Consider the following 20,109-nt stretch of genomic DNA (forward strand, 5'->3'; position numbering starts at 1 on the left):
CAAATGGCCAAGCTACTTACTTTGGTGTCAACAATATCATAGAATAAATGAAAAAGAATAAACTGTTTCAATGCAATCAGATAGAAATTAAATAAATCCAAATACATTTTTAAATGCAAGCAAGGTGAGGAAATCTCTTTTGATTTTCAGGGTTAACTTGTAAATCTTCCAGTAAAAGGAACACCTTTCCTTTATTGTACTGCCCACACCAAACATAGACAAGATTAGTGAAGATGATACGAGACAAGGGTTTTCTGGTAACTAAGGCTAGCCCATCATTTCTATGTATAAGTTTTAAAGAAATAATATAATTCTGGGTATTTAATTGGGAAAAGACAATAGGAAATTCCTGTGCTATTAAATGATTCAGCCAAAGTCAGTTTGGCTTTATGCCCATGTTTCTTATTGGCTGTGAAAGAATATGTTGCATGCTATTTTTATACCAACACCTCTTACTTTATTCAATTCCTTGGTATTTAGTATCTTCAATTTATCTCTTGCTTTTTTTCTGCTTGGTTTACTGAGGCACGATGACACTACACAGCTCACACTGGCCTGGAACATGCTATGTTAGACTCTAACCCATCATCCTTGATGGCCAATGTCCTAAGGGTTGAGATTATAAATATGACCTATTGCTAAGACGTGTGATGTCACTATCTTGAACAACTCTGGTGTTTTGTTCATTTTTACTGCTTTCTAAATTCTTGGTATTATCCATGTTCTCTGTTTGTTACACTATCCCCTGCCACAGCAACCCAACCTGTGTACCTGCTGCTTTTGTCTGTTTCTCTTATATTCATTACACCTCTATCCCTCAACTCCTAAAGGCATCGTTTTCTCTGCAGATACTATGTCCCCTTTCCTCAACGATACCTCTTTACTTCTGACTGAGATTCCAGCTAAACGTTCAGAACTAACTTCTTCAAACTGCGACATACATATCAAGGATTTAAAGGACTTGCCCAGTTACATAATCTTCACGCTTACCCACGACAATGAACTTACTGTTTGTCTTCATTCATCTCCAAAGTTCCAATATACTTCTTCTATTCATTCGTTCTTATTTATAGGATCATGATTTACTCATGTGTGCTCAGAATTGATTTTCCCTTTCCCTCTAAGTCATTGCAGATATCAGTGTCTAAGTCCTGTTATTAGACCTATACCAACCACATGCTTCTAAGTTCCCTTTCAACCCTCATGTCTATGACCCTGACTCATTCTCTCGGTGTTTTTATAAAACACAGGTGATCAATCACCCTGGTATCACTTGGGACTTGTAAGAAATATACAATCTCAAATCCAATCCCATACATTTGCATTTTAACAAGGACCTCATTGTTTTGTTTTATCTTGAACTTATCTTTCTCTTATCTTCTCTTGTCTCTTACCTTATCCTCTCTGTATAATAAATCTTACTTCCACAGTAGAACATAAACTCATTGAATAACTCTTGTTATAAAGTACATGGATGCTTTGAGGATAATTTAGTTCAAAGTAATGAACAAGTAAGACAGACGCTTTCCATTCAAAAGTTTATAAAGTGAAGAACACAAATAGCTATTGGAATATGTGTTTTGGTGCTATGGTCCTCTCACTATAATAAGATTATTTGCATTCATGAAATAAGACAATGAATGAATCATGAAAAAGGTGCTGAGTGACTACTGACTACGTACTGACAAAATACTTAAAAGATTTAATTTATTAAAATAAGTTTAAATGGCAATAAGTGGTGCTTTGCCTACAGAAATATAGTCCATAAAATTATATATATATTAATTTATGAATTCTCTGTAAAAGTATAGTTGGATATATAACAGGAACTACATTTATTTCCAGCTTTGATATAGAAACATAGAAATGCCCAGCAAGTGGGCAGAGTGATGAATGACATATTTATTGTGAAAGAATAAACTGAGAATCTAAGATTAAAGAGCTAGTGCATTGTTCATAACACAGACCCTGGAAGTAGACCGCTATGGCTGGCTCATCACCCACTATGGTAGTTTGAATGTAGTTGGCCCCAAAATCTCATGGGGAGTGGCACTATTAGTCCATGTGGCTCTGCTGGAGTAGGAATGACCTTGTGGGAGGAAGTGTGTCACTGTAGTTGTGGGCTTTGAGTTTTTCTAGGCTCAGGGTACCTTTTAATGTGTCAGTTGACTTCCTGTTGCCTGCAAGATGTAGAAGTCTCAGCTATTCCTCCAGCACCACGTCTGCCTACATGCTGCCATGATCTTTGCTATGATGACAATGGACTGAATGTCTACAACTGTGAGTAATCCAAACCAATTAACTTTATTTTTATAAGAGTTTTTGTATTCATAGTATCTTTTCATAGCAATAGGAACCCTAAGACAACCACTTAGTCTCTCTGCTTGTTTCACCATCTGTTAAATGAGATTGATAACTCTATGTATACCAACATTTTTTGAGAATTTAACATGACAGAAAACAAGTATCTGGGACAAATAGATCTTTATAAAAACAGAAGCTAACATGTAATGGAATTCAGATTCACGTTAAAGAATTCCTAAATAGTCTAAAATTCTGATGAATCTAGTATATAACATGACACTCTTTATTTCTCAAAAACAACCCTGCCTCTCTATGCTTCACCATTTTCTTTGTTGGATACAGGTCACTTGATGTATTAGTACTCATACTCCTGATGTGGGAGAGTTTTCTGTTTGTGTTGATTTCATTTGTTAATAAAGAAACTGCCTTGGCCCATTTAATAGGCCTGCCCTTAGGTGGGTGGAGTAGACAGAACAGGAAGAAGGAAGTGAGGTAGATGGCTCAGTCAGATTGCCATGCCTCTCCTCTCTGGGACAGATGCCATGAAGCCAGCCACCAGGTCAGATGTGCTGAATCTTTCCTGGTAAGACACCATTCATGGTGTTACACAGATTATTAGATATGGGTTAGTCAAGATGTGAGTAAGAGGATGAAACTAATGGGCCAGGCAGTGTTTAAATGAATATAGTTTATGTGTTGTTATTTCGGGGCATAAGCTAGCCAGGCGGCCGAGAGCTGCCCGCAGTTCATCACTACATACTTCGGAGTTCACAGGTATGGTCCTTTCAGGATGATGTCTGAGATTTCAACTATGGCTCTTAGTCTCTCTCTACAGTGACCCTGCCTTACAATGTTACAGGATATTATTTACTCTTCTTAAATCCTTAAGTTGACCATATGAACCCCTAAAAAACCTTGTTCTACAATGAATCAGCAGATGCTGCTTGAAGAAGTACCTAAGAACAGCCATGACCAAAGTAACTCTTACCGTTGACAAATTTCAAAGTAGAATAATTCCTTGATGTGCCTTCTATTGAGAAAATCCCTAGCTATTGCTGAAAAGCTATTGGTAACAGATGCTACTAGGGAGGGGAGATTAGTTCTTTTCAAGGGTATGGCTCCTGAAAGGCTGTATGGTTCAATAGATAGTTTTATAGCCATAGATTTAAAGGAAAGGCAGTCCTATGTGAATCCAGTGGGTTCTAAAATACAAAAGAGCACGAGAGAATGGGAGGGAAAAGTGTCCAAAAGAGCTATAGAAAAATTTAAAGAGAGCAGAGAATGGAGTTAGTCAAATATGCCATATGCATGTAAGAAACTCTCAATTTATTTGAACCTTATACTCAGAATCAAGATTTAAAGATCATTTAAAAACCTGTACCATTGAAGATCCCTCTTTTGAAAACTCCTATAAAATGATAACTGACTAGCTAACAGCTTGTTGGAAGAAAGAACGGCTTCAACAGTCACATCTTTTGTATCTGCAATCAATCTAGTTTCCTTCAAAATCCACGTAAGACCTTTTGCTGATATTTGCACTTCAGAACTTGTGCCATCATACTATGGACACATGCTTAAATTTTGCTAAGAATTCACGAAACCATGAATGAATTAGGAACTTAGCTGCTCACACATTTTTCTTTTTAGTGGCTGGGTGGCTGAAATAACATCCGTGGCCTTTGAGACAGCTTACAGTGATAACTTAGGCCATCGGCAGACTATGGCATCAACACGCGCTGTAACTTACTGACATTTCCGCAGACAGTTCGTGAGGCCACCTGCACAGTCTGCTTCCGTGACATCTCAAGACAGTAACTAAAGAGAGAGATCACGGAATAAGATATTGCTGCACAAGTCTCCTGCTATTTTGCAGCATCCAACTCCAAGATATAGGAAGATCAGGAAGATCTAGGAAACTAGATTCATATTTCTTTCACTGTGTCATCAAAAATCACATTTCCACAATATTTTCCCTCATACTCAGCTTTTAGAAAATCCTCTGTTGCTCTGTTCCTCTTTTTATTGAAATCTACAGTCTTCACTACACAGCAGAGCTTTGTCTCAATACATCAAGAGCTTAATTACAAAAGTCAGTTAAGAATACAACCACCTTTAAAATAAACTTTAGAAATGGACTAAAATATTTTTCTCACTCATGAAATTAAATGAATTGGACAAAGACTATGCAGGTTACTGAAAAAAAAGAATAAATAATATTCCCAGAGACTTAAAACACACAGTGGTCAGTACAGAGTATGCTTACAAACTATTTATTAATCTATTTGTTCATAAAATGACTCTTTATTATAAATTTATAAAATAATAATTTAAATCCATTTCCCTAAATTATATAAACAGTTTCATGAGATAGTTTTTTTTAGTTTTTAATCTTTGTGTTATTTCCACTTTATTGTGAAGTTACATGTGACCATCAGCACTTGTGAGTTCACGTAATTAAACGATGGCTGGGTTTCAGAACATTTCTCATGGTATACCTCTCGGACTCCAGGAAAGAAAGAACTAATGAAAAATACAACTTATGATATGGAAAGGTTAATCCGAGAGCACTTAGAAACAAGCGATGGGCAAGATAAGACATGAAAATATGGAGATGAGACCATATAAAGGAAATCTCTGAGATAAGGCTTTGTAATAGAGATAGGTGACTAAATTCTCATGGGAGAGATTCCTTCAGTTGTTAAAGGTTTGTTCCCTAGATTGGATTCTGAATTCATCCACCAGGTCTTTGATTACAGCTTGTTTTTTTCCATATTGAGTTATTGATAGGAGTATGGTGAAACCATCAAACAGGTAGAATTATTGTAGTTTTGCAGATAGTTGCAATTTCCATTCTAAATCAGTAAGTTGATTTAGATTTGGGGGAATATTGTTCACTAGAAAACTGATTACTACATGATAAGTTTATAAAATAGAAGAATGCCAGTAAAATAACCAAGTCTTTGTGTTACACTTTGAGAACTAAAAATAAAGTATAATTGAAACCAAATTTCTAATATATGAGGAAACAATTATAAACTATATAAACAGGACATTAAAACTTCCTGTAGCAAACTTTTAAAAAGGGATGAATCACACATACATTTCCTGACTCATAGCTCTAAAATAATAAACATTTTACTCTTTACAGAATGATATAGACTCAGAAATGATTGTGCATACCTGCAATCCCAGCACTGGCAAGATAGGGGCCTTAGTTACTTAAGTGCAAGACGTCTTAGATTATATGAGACCATGTTTCAAAGACACACACACACACACACACACACACACACATTGATAGTTCCTTTGAAAGGCCAGTGTATAAAGTAAATTTATACTTTTTGATACCCAGGAAATATACTTAAATGTTTGTGATTTTATAACACAAAATCTTAGAACCTAGGATGACTGTCTCCATACCTTCTAAAGTTCAGATATTTGCTCTTCTTGTTTCTCTAATACAATGCCATTTGATAAAGAAATAATAAAGGGTTTAAGTTCATTAATCAAAGACAACAGGTAAAAGTCATGCGCCAACAATGAGCACGAGATTTTGAAAAAGTTTTTGGAGAACCAAAATGAACAGAGGAATGCTGGCATGGAAGGGTGCCTTTATGGGTTTGAAATGGTCTAACCAAAGGATTTTAAAATGAGCTCTGGTCAATATTCAAAGTTGTTTGACATTTTATACTCAAATTTAAACAAATAGCAACAGTTTGTAGAGACTTTCAAAAACAGAGGACAAAAACTCATATTCTTGTTTCAGAATACTTTTTGACATATGTACATTTAACAATAAGATATTACATTGCTTTCAAATCAATCTATATTAGGAATATGTGAAAATAATTCACAGAACAGTTATTAATCTTGTGGGCACGGAAAATGAAGCAAAAGCATGTACAAAATCCAAACAAACAATAAAAGGAAACATCATGGACCAGACGAGGGAAAACACAGAGCTAATGCCGACAGTTCTAGAATCTTCTTTCTAGTCATCCAATCCAATGCAAATTTATCAGCTGATTCTACTGACACTTTCCTCAAACCACATTTGGAATTCAACTTTTTGACCCCACCTCCACAACAGTACAGACTTGCTCCACGAATCAGCTATTACCGACTTCTCTTTACCCTCAATGTAATGGGGTGACATTTTTACTTCTACTTCCGTTGCTATCTCCTGTCATGGAAAATGATAGCTTCTCGTTGTACTAGGGAACAAAAGCCAAAATCCTAACTCTGGTGGTAGAGTCAGTTGTCTTTCTCTGATTTGTATCTATCCCACATTGGGCCTTCTTTCCGGAGATCCAGCACAAAGGGCTATTTTCTCTTCTCAAAATGAAACCGACAGTACTCTGAGACAGAGAGCCAGCAAGTTCTGTACTAGGGCAAGGTCATCATTTGGCAAGGCTGTTCCTGAGTATCTTTTTTACAGTTTTAAAAATACAACTCCTGTATGTTAATTTCCCTTTTCCCAACTGATCTTTCTTCACATATCTAATGATTACTTGTAGTATTTCAAAATTCTTCCAGTTTATTACCAGAATGGGGTCCTCATGCCAGCAAACCCCCTTTCATCTATTTGATGCTATACCCTACCATCAATGTCTCCACAATTGTTTGGGATATATTGAAGCTTATATATTTCTATTAGGTAAACCAACTGTAAGATAGTTCACTGTGAATCAATAGACAATAAAAAACAGATGAACTAAAATTAATGGTAGGATAGTATTTTATTAATAGTGGAGCCATTGCTAAATTATTTAAATATGTGTGTAGTTATACAGAGTATGGAAATGATTGAATATTTTTAACTCTTAATTATAGAGATATCATTACTTGGAAATATTTGTAAAAGCATAATAAAATTTAGAAGTGAAATGGACTTGGTTGATTAAAGGATGTGGTACAAGTAGGAGGCAGAGTTGAGACTCAATGTCTCCGGGAAGCCAAATATTTGATAACACATGAAATATGCGGTTTAAGTGAGAAAAGGAAGAGAAAATAGTGAACTTGGTGGTTATGTGTTAGCTAGTTTATATGTCATATCTAGGCATGTTACATATAAATCTGATCACATAGCCTCTTCTACAACCTTCTCTAACTTTAGAGGTGAGATCAACAGTCCATCAGGGGTTTCATCTCTCATCCATGATACTCCACTGGCAATTGCTGAAATTCACATGGGCATACTCTTTAAAAAAAATCATAGAGCCATGTCTTCATAGCAACAGAAGTGTCAATGATTATCTGGTCTTTAAATAAAATGGTAGATATATAAACATAAGGAAAATATATGCATAATATTAGATACTTTCATGTCTATGCATGTGCTCATATACACGGTGTGCATGTGTGTGCACACACATACACACACACATACACACCTGCCCCTCCCACACATGCATTCATACACATGTGTGTTCAGATTTCCTTTTGATATTATCACCATCAATATTATTGGTTTCCCAATATCTTAAAAAAATTCCCTTCATTTATATGTGCCTAGAGATGGAAAGATCATACTTTTTGTTTTCTTAAGATTCATAAATTTCCCTACTTGTTTTCATTTTCTTAAAACTCTGAGTCCTTGACTTAAGAAAGAACACATGATAGACCACAACACAGAACTGAGCAGAGTAACTAATTGAAGCCAGGATCCCGAGGGCTTAAATTACCGAAGTCTCTCTGTCATCCTAAATTAAAGCTCCCTATACACATTTCATGATTTATAACCCCACGACCAAAAGCTGAAAAGCCTCCCAGATTTGGAGCACATTTCCCCGAAGGAAATGGTGATTCCTGGAAGAGACGTCCTGAAAGGCAAATATCCCCAATAGAAGAGGACACTCAGAACAAAGTGTGTGTCAAGGGTCATGGCGTTGTGAGGGGGCCTCCCTGGGAACTCAGAGCCCATGCCCAGGGGTTCTGTCAATCAACCTTGAGTTCAGTCAGAGCGACTTCATGCACAGGGAAAATAGATGCCTCTGTTATCTGCTCTCCAAAATAAAACGGGGCATAGCAACTGACCACCTGGGGATAATCCTCTGTGTTCTTCTTAAAAAGACTTGATATAGCCACACCTTTACCTCCCGTGTCATCCGACTGCATATTTCTTCAATTCTACTTCACTTCCGGGGATTTTACAATTCAATTATATAAAGTATGTTTCATGTCATCAAGTGATTTAATGTGTGAGGTGGTGAAAGTCAACAATTATCTGACAGGAGGGTTGGAAATCATTTGCTCATCTTCAACAGAAATTTTTTTCAACTGCTTGGCATTTATTCAGTTTCTTTTTTTTTTTAATTGAGCTCTACATTTTTCTCTGCTCTCCGCCCTGCCTCTTACCTCCCCTTCAACCCTCCCCCAAGGTCCCCATGCTCCCAATTTACTCAGGAGATCTTGTCTTTTTCTACTTCCCATGTAGATTAGATCTATGTATGTCTTTCCTAGGGTCATAATCCCAGAGAACTTAGATAACAATGAGGGCCCTTTAACAGAAATTTTTAAGAAAAAAACCCTTATTTTATTTATTTGTTTATTACTCTTTGGTGAACAAAGGATTATTTTTCCTATATCCTATCATTTAACAACGCATATGAACTAGATTAGTGTATGCTATTATCTCCATGATTACTACTATATCTTACCAGATAGTCCCCAAGAAACTCAGCCATTCATTAACTTGGTATTATTCGTTGGATTCATGGGTTGAGAAATGAACGGCGGTCCTCTGGAAGAGCTGACAGGGCTCTTAACCGCAGAGCCATCTCTCCAGCCCAAGGGTGGCATTTCTGTCAGATTAGTCATGCTATCAATATCTTTATTAGCCTCTAATTGAAACTGAATATCTTCACTATGCTATTAATTGTGAATTAGCTGTGTCCTTTCTAAATACTAGATCTGTTATCTCGTTTGGCTCTTCTGAGCAAAACATAACACAGAAGAAAGGAGTGATAGTCATGAATGGCTTTCAGCTGTCAGTGACATCACAAAGCAAAAGAATTTCATTCATGCAGCCTATTTAGTTTTTACTATTCTCCAGATGGTAACAGTCTTGGAAATCTCTATATCATATTCTGAAATCACATGCAGAATCAGAAAATGAACTATGGACACAGGCAGCAATATGAGCAGTAGTGATTATCATAAACAACACAGAAAAAGAAGGTAAACCTAGAATCTGTATAGACTGGATAAAGAGGGTATGATAAAAGACCTACTACAGTAGAAGCAAAAATTTCCATGCATCTTGATACTCTCTGGTTATTCTAATTCTCATAGTGAGACCAACCATGGCTGAATGTTAAGGGTAACTCAAAAATCTATTTTTATTATCATATTATACTCAACTGATAACTTTATTAAAATTAATTTTAAAGCCAAAATTATAACTATAAATCTTTTTCAATGCTTCTTCTTCCATTTGCATTTAAATTGACACATAGTAATAGTATATTTGTGGAGTACAGTGTGAGGTTTCTATACTTGCAAGCATTTCAAGATGATTTGATCAGGGCGAATGACATTTTTACCACAATAGACATAAATCATTTTTGTGTTATGAGCATGCAAAATCTTCTCTACTACCTTCTTTGAATTATTTAATCATTTGCAAATCAGTTACCCTGTGAGCTATAAAGCATTAAAAATTATTACTCCTGCCCATCTGTACCCTACATCTTAAGCCACTCATTCCCCACTTCCCTCTGAATTCCCAGTGTAGTCAACACTTTTTCTTTTTTCTTTTTTCAAGTTCTTTGATATCAAACTGTCAAAGTGTCATTTATTATCATGAACCCATGATAATTGTCTTTTGGTCCCTTATAGGTGTAAATATAATATTTTCCTAGCTAAATTGGAAAGAGAAGTAATATAGAGTTATTGTTATTCTTCTTTAAAAATTTATTATGAAGAATCTACTGAGTATAATATTCTCTGATGATGCTTGCATTCTAGTAGTAATAAAAAATAAGGAGGAAATGCTGTTATGTTTGCTTTCCAAAGGGTGACATTAGAGATAATGAACGAGGAATATAGATAAATAAATTTTAAGTTAGAAGGTGATTAGAATTTGGACAGAAGAAAAGTAATTTGAAGACCAATGTTGGGCAGGGATGGGAAGACTCCAGTATTTAAAGGATGGCCAAAGAATCATCAAGAGTTCTAGTAAATCCACACTACAGAGAAACATGAGCCTGAGCAAGTGTGGTTTGCTCATCATGTAGACTAAGCTTCCAATATTGAGGACCATTTGTAGGATTCATACCAGGGAAGAAGGACAAGCCAGGCAGGTTCAGTGTTGTGTACATACACATATAATTTCCTATACAATCTTTTGACATGCCATTTTATTTTCTTTAGGAAGTAAAGAGATTGAACCGCAAGGATACTTTGTAGGGATGTTGAGTGTCACCTTGCAAAAGCAACTGGAGTCATAGGGGTGACAGGCAGGTCTCCAAGTACATCTCTGGAGACTTATTTAGCCTCAGTGTATGTCTATAAGCAAACATCTTGTTTGGGATAATTTATGTAGAAAGTTCCACCTTAACTGTGAGTGGGACAAATACCTGGGCAGGATTGCTGAGTTCTGTCAAAAGGACATAATGTACTGAGCACTGGGAAGCATCACTCACTCATTCCTGGTTTTGGATATTATGTGAGTAGCTGCCTCAAGCTGTGTGACTTCCCTGCTATGCTGGAATTTGCCTCAAATTGGGATCCAAACTAACCCCTTCGCTCTTTAAGTTGTTTCTCTAATGTTTGTTATTATAACAAGAGAAAAAATGACTAATAGAGAAGCTATTTAGATTTCATAGTTTGGAAAGAGTGGACTTGGAATACAATCACATCCTTAATTCTACAGGAGAGCTTTTAATGATTAAATCTTTAGGTGTATTCTTAAGTAAGAGCTGTTTAAATTACGAAAACGCATGAATTTTTTCAAAATGGCAAGGAATACAGAATTCTTAATGTATAATGTGGAGACCTATACAATTATGATTATTTTAAAAAGAGCAAAAACCACTCTCTCACTGAGCTGTATAAATGTGGCTTATACACTTTTCATTAATCTACAATGAAAAAGATTTATTGCTAACTATTCAGAATATATTAAATTTTATTTAAACCATACAGTTAGGAAGAACTCCGAAATCAATACAAAGGTATCATAAATCATACTTAAGGCTCATGCCTCCAGCAAAATGTGACAGTAGTTTTTTTCTGTATTGATTGTCTTGGTTTTAACAGAAAGATATTATACTGATTTTTTTTGTATGTTACTACTATGGGTTTTTGAAAAATGCTTAAGAAACACTGCTATAATAAGTTCACATAAATTATAATCATAGACATTGGGCTTGTATGAATAGAATTAAGTATAGATGACTGAAGCATTATATTTCATTTTTCAAAATATGTAGGAAACTGTTAACAAGGTGACACTGAATACCACTGTATTAGGGACATCAATGCTACACTTACCAAAGCAGGTGCACTAAAAATTTATTAAATTAGTATCAATTAAAAAACTATGAAGCTTCATAGCTTCAGAATGCCCATTATAATGCACGGTTCACTGAGATGTTAGACTTGGGTATGGTTAATTTTGGTGTATGACATTTTTTGATTCAAGTATTTACAATAAAGTTTTAATAAAAAACTAATTAAATCCAATTTTGTACAATAAAAATTAAACTGTCCAGTCTTAAAAGTACAGAAAGAAGAATACTTCTATTAAACCCCTGCCACAAAAAAATAATCTACGTCTTCCCCAAATAGTATGAGTGGAGCCATTTTATATTTAAAAATAACTTGTAATTGCAAAGCATCCATGCGTATCCACTGAGAAGCAGAAGAAAAGAGACATTTATTCTAAAGAAAGAAATAATATCAAGGAATTCTGGGCAAGAAATTCCACAGCACAGACATAAGAACAGAGTGAGGGAAACCTAACAAATGATACTTTGTCACTTCCCAAATCGGTTCTCTTTGTACAAAATCCTTTCATTTAGATTACTCTTCAACTACTATTCTTGCCTCTTGTCCACTCAAACTGCTTAAATCAGTCTTTAGGAAGTATCTCTGTTGTCGGTAGTAAAAACCAATGTCCCCTTGCCAACTGTATGCAAACAAACTAGTAATAAATAAAGAGATTTCCTCTCCCCTATTCCTTCTTCTGAAGAACATCAGGGAAATTACCTTACCATGTTTCTTTTGATTTTGCTTGGTTTGTCTTCCTGTTCCCTCTACTGAACTTCAACCATTTCACTAGACATCAGAGGAAGACAAGGTGTGCTTAATAAACAGAAGACTATCCATATAACTGAATTCAAAATGAGAACCATCCTCATCATTCTCTAAATGAGGAAACGCATGGAATTTTGGTAAAATTATGCTTTTTCATCATTTACAAATCAGCTGCTAATCAAAGCTCATTACAAAGAGAAGAGAATTTACAGGCATAGGACAGTGGGCCCAGAGCAAAGCCGGCTGGAAATTCTGGAATCAAACAAGTGACACTAGGTAGGGAATAGTTTTTGAAAACTGTTTTGATATTTTAAATTATTTCCTGTCAAATACTGAGTGGCAAACACAAAATCAAGGTAAGTTTAAGTTGTGTACTTTAGATTTCAAAGATAGAAAAAACCAAATACTTATGTGTGTTTCATATATTCATATATTTTTAAGAAAGGTAACATATATTTTTATGCTTTCTTTCTTTAACAAAATATTATTCCTATTTATGCACCAGAACAAATTACTCCATAAAGCTCATCTTTCTTCAGGAATAAAGCTAGGGACTGATATGAAAATTGTTGGCTGAAACTGTACTTGTCACTTTCTGATATTTCAAACAAGGTGACCTATGGATCTAGTTAGCCCATGAAGTACTGATCTCCATGCTGCATGAATCTTATTAGAGGGCAGCGATTCAAGTCCATGATCAACTGACTTTAAGTGAAGAATATGACCCTAGATGCTCTTCTTTCCCTGAAATTTAAGCTTTATTTATTTTTAAGTGTTTGTTTGTGCCCGGGTGACTTTATGTGCACCACATGCATGCAGGTGCCTGCAGAGGCCAAAGGTCATTGGATCCCTGGAACTGGACTTATAGGTGTGAGCTGCCTGATGTGGGTGCTGGGAACTGAACTTGGTTCAGTTACATACAAGCTCCGAACCACTAGACTCTCCCTCCAGCCCCACACTAAATAATCCTAATGTAAATTCAGCCAGGTGAATAATTCTAAACTTTGACCCAGGCTTTCTAGAAAGAGGGCATTTCCTGCCCTCCTGTGGGGTTGCCTTACAGATTTCACTTGCCTAGTCAGCACGACTAATCACATAGGCTGCACCTGCAAGGACCAAAACTCAAGCTACACACACACACACACACACACACACACACACACACACACGTATATACATATATATATTCTTAAAAAGTGTGTTCTCAAATACTAAAAAGTACTATGAATAATAATCCTTGAGTTTTGAAAGATGTAATCAACACAAGCTATCAATAAAAGGTAACCATACCTCATTACCAGGATTCAAAAGGCACATGATACATACTAAAGTATTTGACCGGAGGAAGGAACTATACCACTTTTCTTCCACCAGGAACATCTTGCATGGTAAGATATAGAAAAATCACCATTAGAAAATAAACGAAAGTGTGTATCCTAAAAATATGATAGACCTTTCTTGTCAGATCCAAAGAGAAGGGGTTTGAGCCTTTTTTTTTTTTTTTTTTTTTTTTTTTTTTGCACAAATCACATATCTGGGTCAGATGAAAATGAAAGCAGACAAAGACAATTTTAAACTCACAATCATTTAGAGAGTCAAACTGCGTCTAAACAAACTCGTCTGAAATGCATCCCCTGCCCCCGTCCTTACCTAGACTGCATATCTTGCTGGGTTTTGACCTGACTGGGTTCCGACTGAGGAGAAGTATGAGTCACTCGCTGCTGAAGCTCCACCAGGGACTGGTAATACTGTTGTTGATGGTGCTGTTGCTGCTTGTAGCGAGACAAACTGAAAAACAGTCCTAGAATGGCTTTTAAGTTTCCATTTCTTATTTCTGTATCAAATGGAAAAAAATGTAAAACATGGTCAAATAAATCGAATTGATTTTTCCTATATAACTAAAAGTCAAGATGCAATCCGCTTAGGCCAGATCTATGAGGATAAAAACCAAGTTGCTCCCTAACTTGCAATTTCAATTGATTATGAATTTCTCAATTCTGCCAACATTACAAAGTGACTTGTGATTGTCACGGGGCTCGGGAGAGGGGGGACAGAAGGAACAAATCCAACTAAACAAAGATGCTCTATGGGTTGTGGTTTTCCTTACACTTGGGAGAGGATGTGCTCACTGCCTTGGGGTAATGATTTTATTTTGCACACAACGTCTCTCCCAAATGCACAATAGCCCTACATAGACTTGTCTATGGAGAAATGAAACTGCTCAAACATCCACCGAGGCCGTTTGGGACAACAGTACAGTTTCTTACCTTCAGCTGACAGGCCTTGGACATTTACTCCGCGAGCTGCTAGAAAGCTAAGGCAGACCTCAACATTTTCAATCTGCAACATGAAAAGCAGTGAAAAGGCCACTTAGAGGATTACTCTTCGGTAAGTGCATGAGCAAGAATGAAACACGGGGGAAAGGAACAAGAAAGAATTAATATTTAACATTCATTTCATTCTAGGGAGAGTTACCAGAGTTTTACTAGAGTGATCTTGGCTGAATACAGAGTGACCATAAAGCTCCCATTGTGCATTTCGGTGCATGCACACAATTGATAAAGGCCCAACCAAGAATGGCATTCCTGCATCATAGCAACCCACCTACGTAGCATAAAAGTAGATCTGTGTTTTACAAATAAGCCTCAATGAAAACATCCATATGAGATGAGATTGTAGCCCTGCAATTATGAAAATATTAGGATGTGGGATATTGAATTCAGTCACTAATATTTCTTAAGTTTCCAGAAGCTGGATAAAAGGAGAATTATTATATGGAATACATGAAGCTTATTTTCAACTCTACACCAGAGAAAAACTTCATTTTCAAAGTTGACTTTGCATTTTGACAGTTGAGGAAGCCCATGATTAAATGCAAATATGATCTTTCAAATTTTAGAAGGGCAATGTACATGGCTTTTAAGTAATCATTTTAGTATGACAATCAACTTGTAACCATTTGAAATGGAGGAGAGGTACTGAATCCACCAGGCAAAAGACTACACTCAATGTTGATCATGGAATTATACAGTTAAGTTACCTAGAGGACTGTTTAAAGCTAGAGGCTTCCAATTGATTGTGATTTTTTAAAAATATTCTAAGAATGGTGCATGATAAATTAAAGAAAATGTTTAAAGATAACAACTAGACAAAGTATTAATTTCTGTTTTATTTACTTCTCATCAAAAGCCACACAGAAAGACCCATAAACTTCTGTCAATGCCCTCTTAGCATCACAGGAAGATTGTAATGCCTCTGAAAAACAACAATATATTCAATAATCCATCTATCCAAATGAGAAGGTTATATTCCTTCTGAAATATAATCTTGTGCAAAATGAAATCCAAGCCATAGCATTCAATGAGCTATTGTTTTTTGGCTCACAAATAAAGCCAAGGTATACATATTTTCTTTGAGAAAAAATTATACTGGTAAGAAAGTATTATTTAAAGTATTTTGTTAAATTAATAGAGCTGAAACAAACTGAACAAAGTGTAACCTAATATATTTCATTCCACCATCAATATCTGAGTCTTCAGGGAGGGTATGATGTTGAAACTTACATCGTATCTTTTCCCATGCTGCTTTGCTATTACAAAAGAATGAAATAAGAAACAAAGGACTAGCGAGATGAATCAGTGGGTAAAAACACTTTCTGTGAACACCTGAAAACAAAATTCAAATCTTCAAGTCTCCAGGAAGAAGCTGAATTTGGACATAACAGCTACAGTCCCAATGCTCAGTTCAGGCAAAGCTGGAACCATGACTTGCCATCTGTTGGCCTAGATCATCTCCAGACAGACTATCTCAGGGCAATAAGGAGGTGAGAGAATAGGACATTAGATCTACTGCTCCCTTTAGTGTAACTGAAGGCATCAAGCCATACTTTCTGAAGTTTCATAAGCATGCACTCTCATTCATTTGGTTGTTGTTAGCAAGGTTGTGTGTGTGTGTCTTGCTTTTTTAATGTTTTACTTTTTACTGTAGGTATGCGGGTATCTAGCTGTGTGAGAGTAAGGCGTATGTGAGTGCAGGTGCCCACAGAAAACAAAGGCATCAGACGCCCCTGAAGCTAGAGATGCACGCAGTTGGTAGCCACCTAACATGGATGCCGGGAAATGAAGTCTAGTTCTCTGTAAGGGGCATGAGGCGTTCTAATCACTGAGCCATCTCTATAGCCCCTATTGTAGTATTTTGAATGCAATGGGTACTCAACAATGCTTAATAAACTAGGAGAAAATAAGGCAATATATCACATCTATCTTCGAATTTATGGATGAACTAGATGAAACTAAAAAATAGCAACAGTGAGCCAGTGGTATTTTAATTTAAGTCTACATGTTATAAAAATCACACCTATTTCCTGTACTGGGCTCTAGGAAAAAAATGAATCATAAAGTTTATTGAGTAGGAATTTAGATTGTAACTCTTAACCTATAAATCTAACCTGTTTTCTTCCACGCAAAGCAGCAGATATCTATAGCTATCATAGAGATACTCAAATGAAACAAACAAACAACAAAAAAAAAAACAAGAGCACAACTGAAGCAAAAACTATAATGACTGTGACCATTAGATTGAGATAGCCTAAACATACCGGGATGCTGGAAGTAGAAGCTTTTGACATAAATAACAGATGCATATACATGTGTGTGCTTGTGTAAATCAATCGGCTATGTGTCCACTGCTACAGTATTTTATGTACAATTGAAGCATGTTTAATCTGAATTTCTCTTAGAGTACTTTAACCATATTTTACAGTGTTTTATATCAATTTGAAAACAAGGATAAGCTACTGGTCTCTTGTAGTAGGAGTATTACAAATAAAACTGTTCTGAGTTTCACGACTGCCATATTTCTCATCTAACACTATCATTCCCAATTTCCACTGATGGATAATTACTCCAAAGACTTTTGCCTTCCTATTATTGTGTGCGCAGTTCTAAGTCCTTTGTTCTTTAAGTGACTTATCGTTTACTGGTATGGAATGCCTAATTTCCCTCTATCATGTATTAAATTTTATACTGATAGCACAAAGAAAATAAAACACCAAGTTCCTAGCTTCTATATTCAATAAATATATTCAGAAGTATCAAAAGTTACAGATATACTGAACATTTAAGCTTTTGGTCCTCTCTAAACAGTTAATGGTATTACAAGCACTTAAACTATAACCTTACTGTAGCTAGTAATTAAAATATACTTTCTGACTTACGTGTGTGTGTGTGTGTGTGTGTGTGTGTGTGTGTGTATGTGTGTGTACAGGTACAGAAATCTGCAGAGGCCAGAAGATGACATCGATCCTGTTACATTATATTTACAGATGGTTGTGAAGCACCTAACATGGGTATTAGAAATTGATCTTAGATCTGGTATAAGAACAATAAGCTCAGGGCTGGAGAGATGGCTCAGAGGTTATGAGCACTGGCTGCTCTTCCAGAGGAATTTAAAAAATGAAATTTATGCCCTGGGAATGCTGAAGCATGCATGGGAAGCCCATATATGGCTGTTCTGTTGAATATATCGGTTTCATGGTCTAAGTTGTTGAGGATGAATGACTAGGTCTCTTCCTCAAGAGGGTACCAGATTTCATTACAGATGGCTGTGAGCCACCATGTGGTTTCTGGGAATTGAACTCAGGACCTTTGGAAGAGTGGGCAGTGCTCTTAACCACTGGGCCATCTCTCCAGCCCTCTTCGAGAGGTCCTTAGTTCAATTCCCAGCAACCAAATGATGTTTTACAACCATCTATAATAGTAACTGATATACAGGCATATAGCCAATGGAGCCCATATATATGTATATGTATATGTATATGTATATGTATATGTATAATCTTTAAAAACTCAGCAAGCTCTATTAACCACCAATCCACTTCTCCACTTCTCTAGTTTGAAGGTTCATATTATGAATTATATATAGCTTCTATCTGTAAAATTTTATATCATATTGGAGCACTGCCATTTAGGTTCATATTATAAAACCTGGATCATTCATTCATTCATTCAGTATTTATCTCCATACTTAAGAAAAAGACACTGTCCTAAAATGTTTTAAAGAACACTGACCAATTTCCAATAATTTCATATAGTCCCATAAAAAGAGATTCAATTGGCAAAACATCAATAATTTATTGTCTTGTAGTTATACATTTAAGTTGATCCTTGAGAACTTATTAAACATGGACATGTCTAACTGATAAATTACAAACTGAATTTCAAATGAAGAAAGGGAGAAATCAAACTATCTTTTCTCATTTATAAGAAACTCAAAATAGTAAAAAATATATTTATAGCTTTGATTATTTTAATGTATTCTAGATATAAACACAACATCTATATTACGAACAGTTCCATTTATTGATTTGAGCATTGAAAAATCGACTTCAAACAGAATCATCTTTACAGTGAAATCATGTACCTGGCTCCATGATTATTAAAACACCTTCTGTATTACAGCAAAACTGGTCTAACCTGCTTTAAGAAATGTACTTGCAGGAATCTTTTACAATATCAACAGACTTTGTGTCCTCACAGGTTTCTTTCATAGTTAAGAATATTTAATGACTTTGAGGCATTAAATGACTGAACGAGATTAATAGTATCCTTGGCATCCATGTTTAAATATTAGCCATGGCGCAGGAATTAACACCACGTGATTGGCTCATCCAGCAAGTCTTCACTATTTATTATGAGCAAAGGGCTCTGTGGGATGGTGAAGGGATATAAAAATGAATTACAAGGTCTTTGGTTTTGTGAGCTTAGAAAATAGCTGCCGAGACAGTAAGATTCATCACTACAATACAAGACACTGTATAATAAATTCCAAGAGAGATATAGAAACAACACTGGACGCTGCTAGAGAGAATGGAGCCATCAATTTCCAGTACAGATCTGCAGACGCCCCCCCAGAGTGTCATTTAGAGTTGAGAGATAATTCGGGTTTCGGTAAAACTAGACAAGCGGCAGAGGGCAGAACAGGGCCTGTCAACCAGAGCTACCACACAGAGAACTGTGCATGGGTTGTTAAAGAGAGCTTAACAACACCTCTCTCTGCAGTGACACACTCAAGAGATGATCTTCACCTGGCCCGGAAAGGGTCCATTCTGCCCTTTGACTCAAATACCACGCAATAGGAAGAAACAAAGACGCACAGTCTCAGCTGCAGGGATGACAGAGCTGAAGTCATTTCCTGCATGACTCAAGTAGATGCCTATTGTGAAGAAATCAGGCCAGCCTTACTCGAGCCTTCTATGGAGAGGCAGTCTTCTGTGATGTGCTAGGATTTTATTATTATTTTTGTTGTTGTGGTTGTCATTATTTTTTGTTTTTATTATTAATATATCTTTACTTTGAGATAAGGCCAAGCTATCTACCCCAGACTGGACTGAAATCTTGATCCTCCTGCCTCAGCTTACTAAGTTCTAGGATTATAGGCATGTGCTGTTATCCCTGGCATCTGCTATGCTTCTGTTTCCCATGACAAACTCATGACTATACAAATTAATCAAATAATTACGTAAACCCAATAATAAATATCATTTCT

The 20,109-nt window shown here is 36.0% G+C and overlaps 1 protein-coding gene across 1 annotated transcript in view; it reads right to left on the reverse strand.

Annotated features, from left to right (window-relative positions):
• Nav3 (neuron navigator 3) overlaps positions 1 to 20,109 on the reverse strand; it is a 583,384-nt gene that overhangs the window by 201,620 nt on the left and 361,655 nt on the right. Inside the window, exons 5-6 of the mRNA XM_038314956.1 lie at positions 14,832 to 14,904; positions 14,215 to 14,398 (exon numbers count right to left, since the gene is read on the reverse strand). Of these exons, the coding sequence (XP_038170884.1) occupies positions 14,215 to 14,398; positions 14,832 to 14,904 (257 nt within the window). The remainder of the gene's footprint in view (positions 1 to 14,214; positions 14,399 to 14,831; positions 14,905 to 20,109) is intronic.

This window comes from Arvicola amphibius, chromosome 17 (genome assembly GCF_903992535.2).
Source record: "Arvicola amphibius chromosome 17, mArvAmp1.2, whole genome shotgun sequence".
Lineage (NCBI taxonomy): Eukaryota > Metazoa > Chordata > Mammalia > Rodentia > Cricetidae > Arvicola > Arvicola amphibius.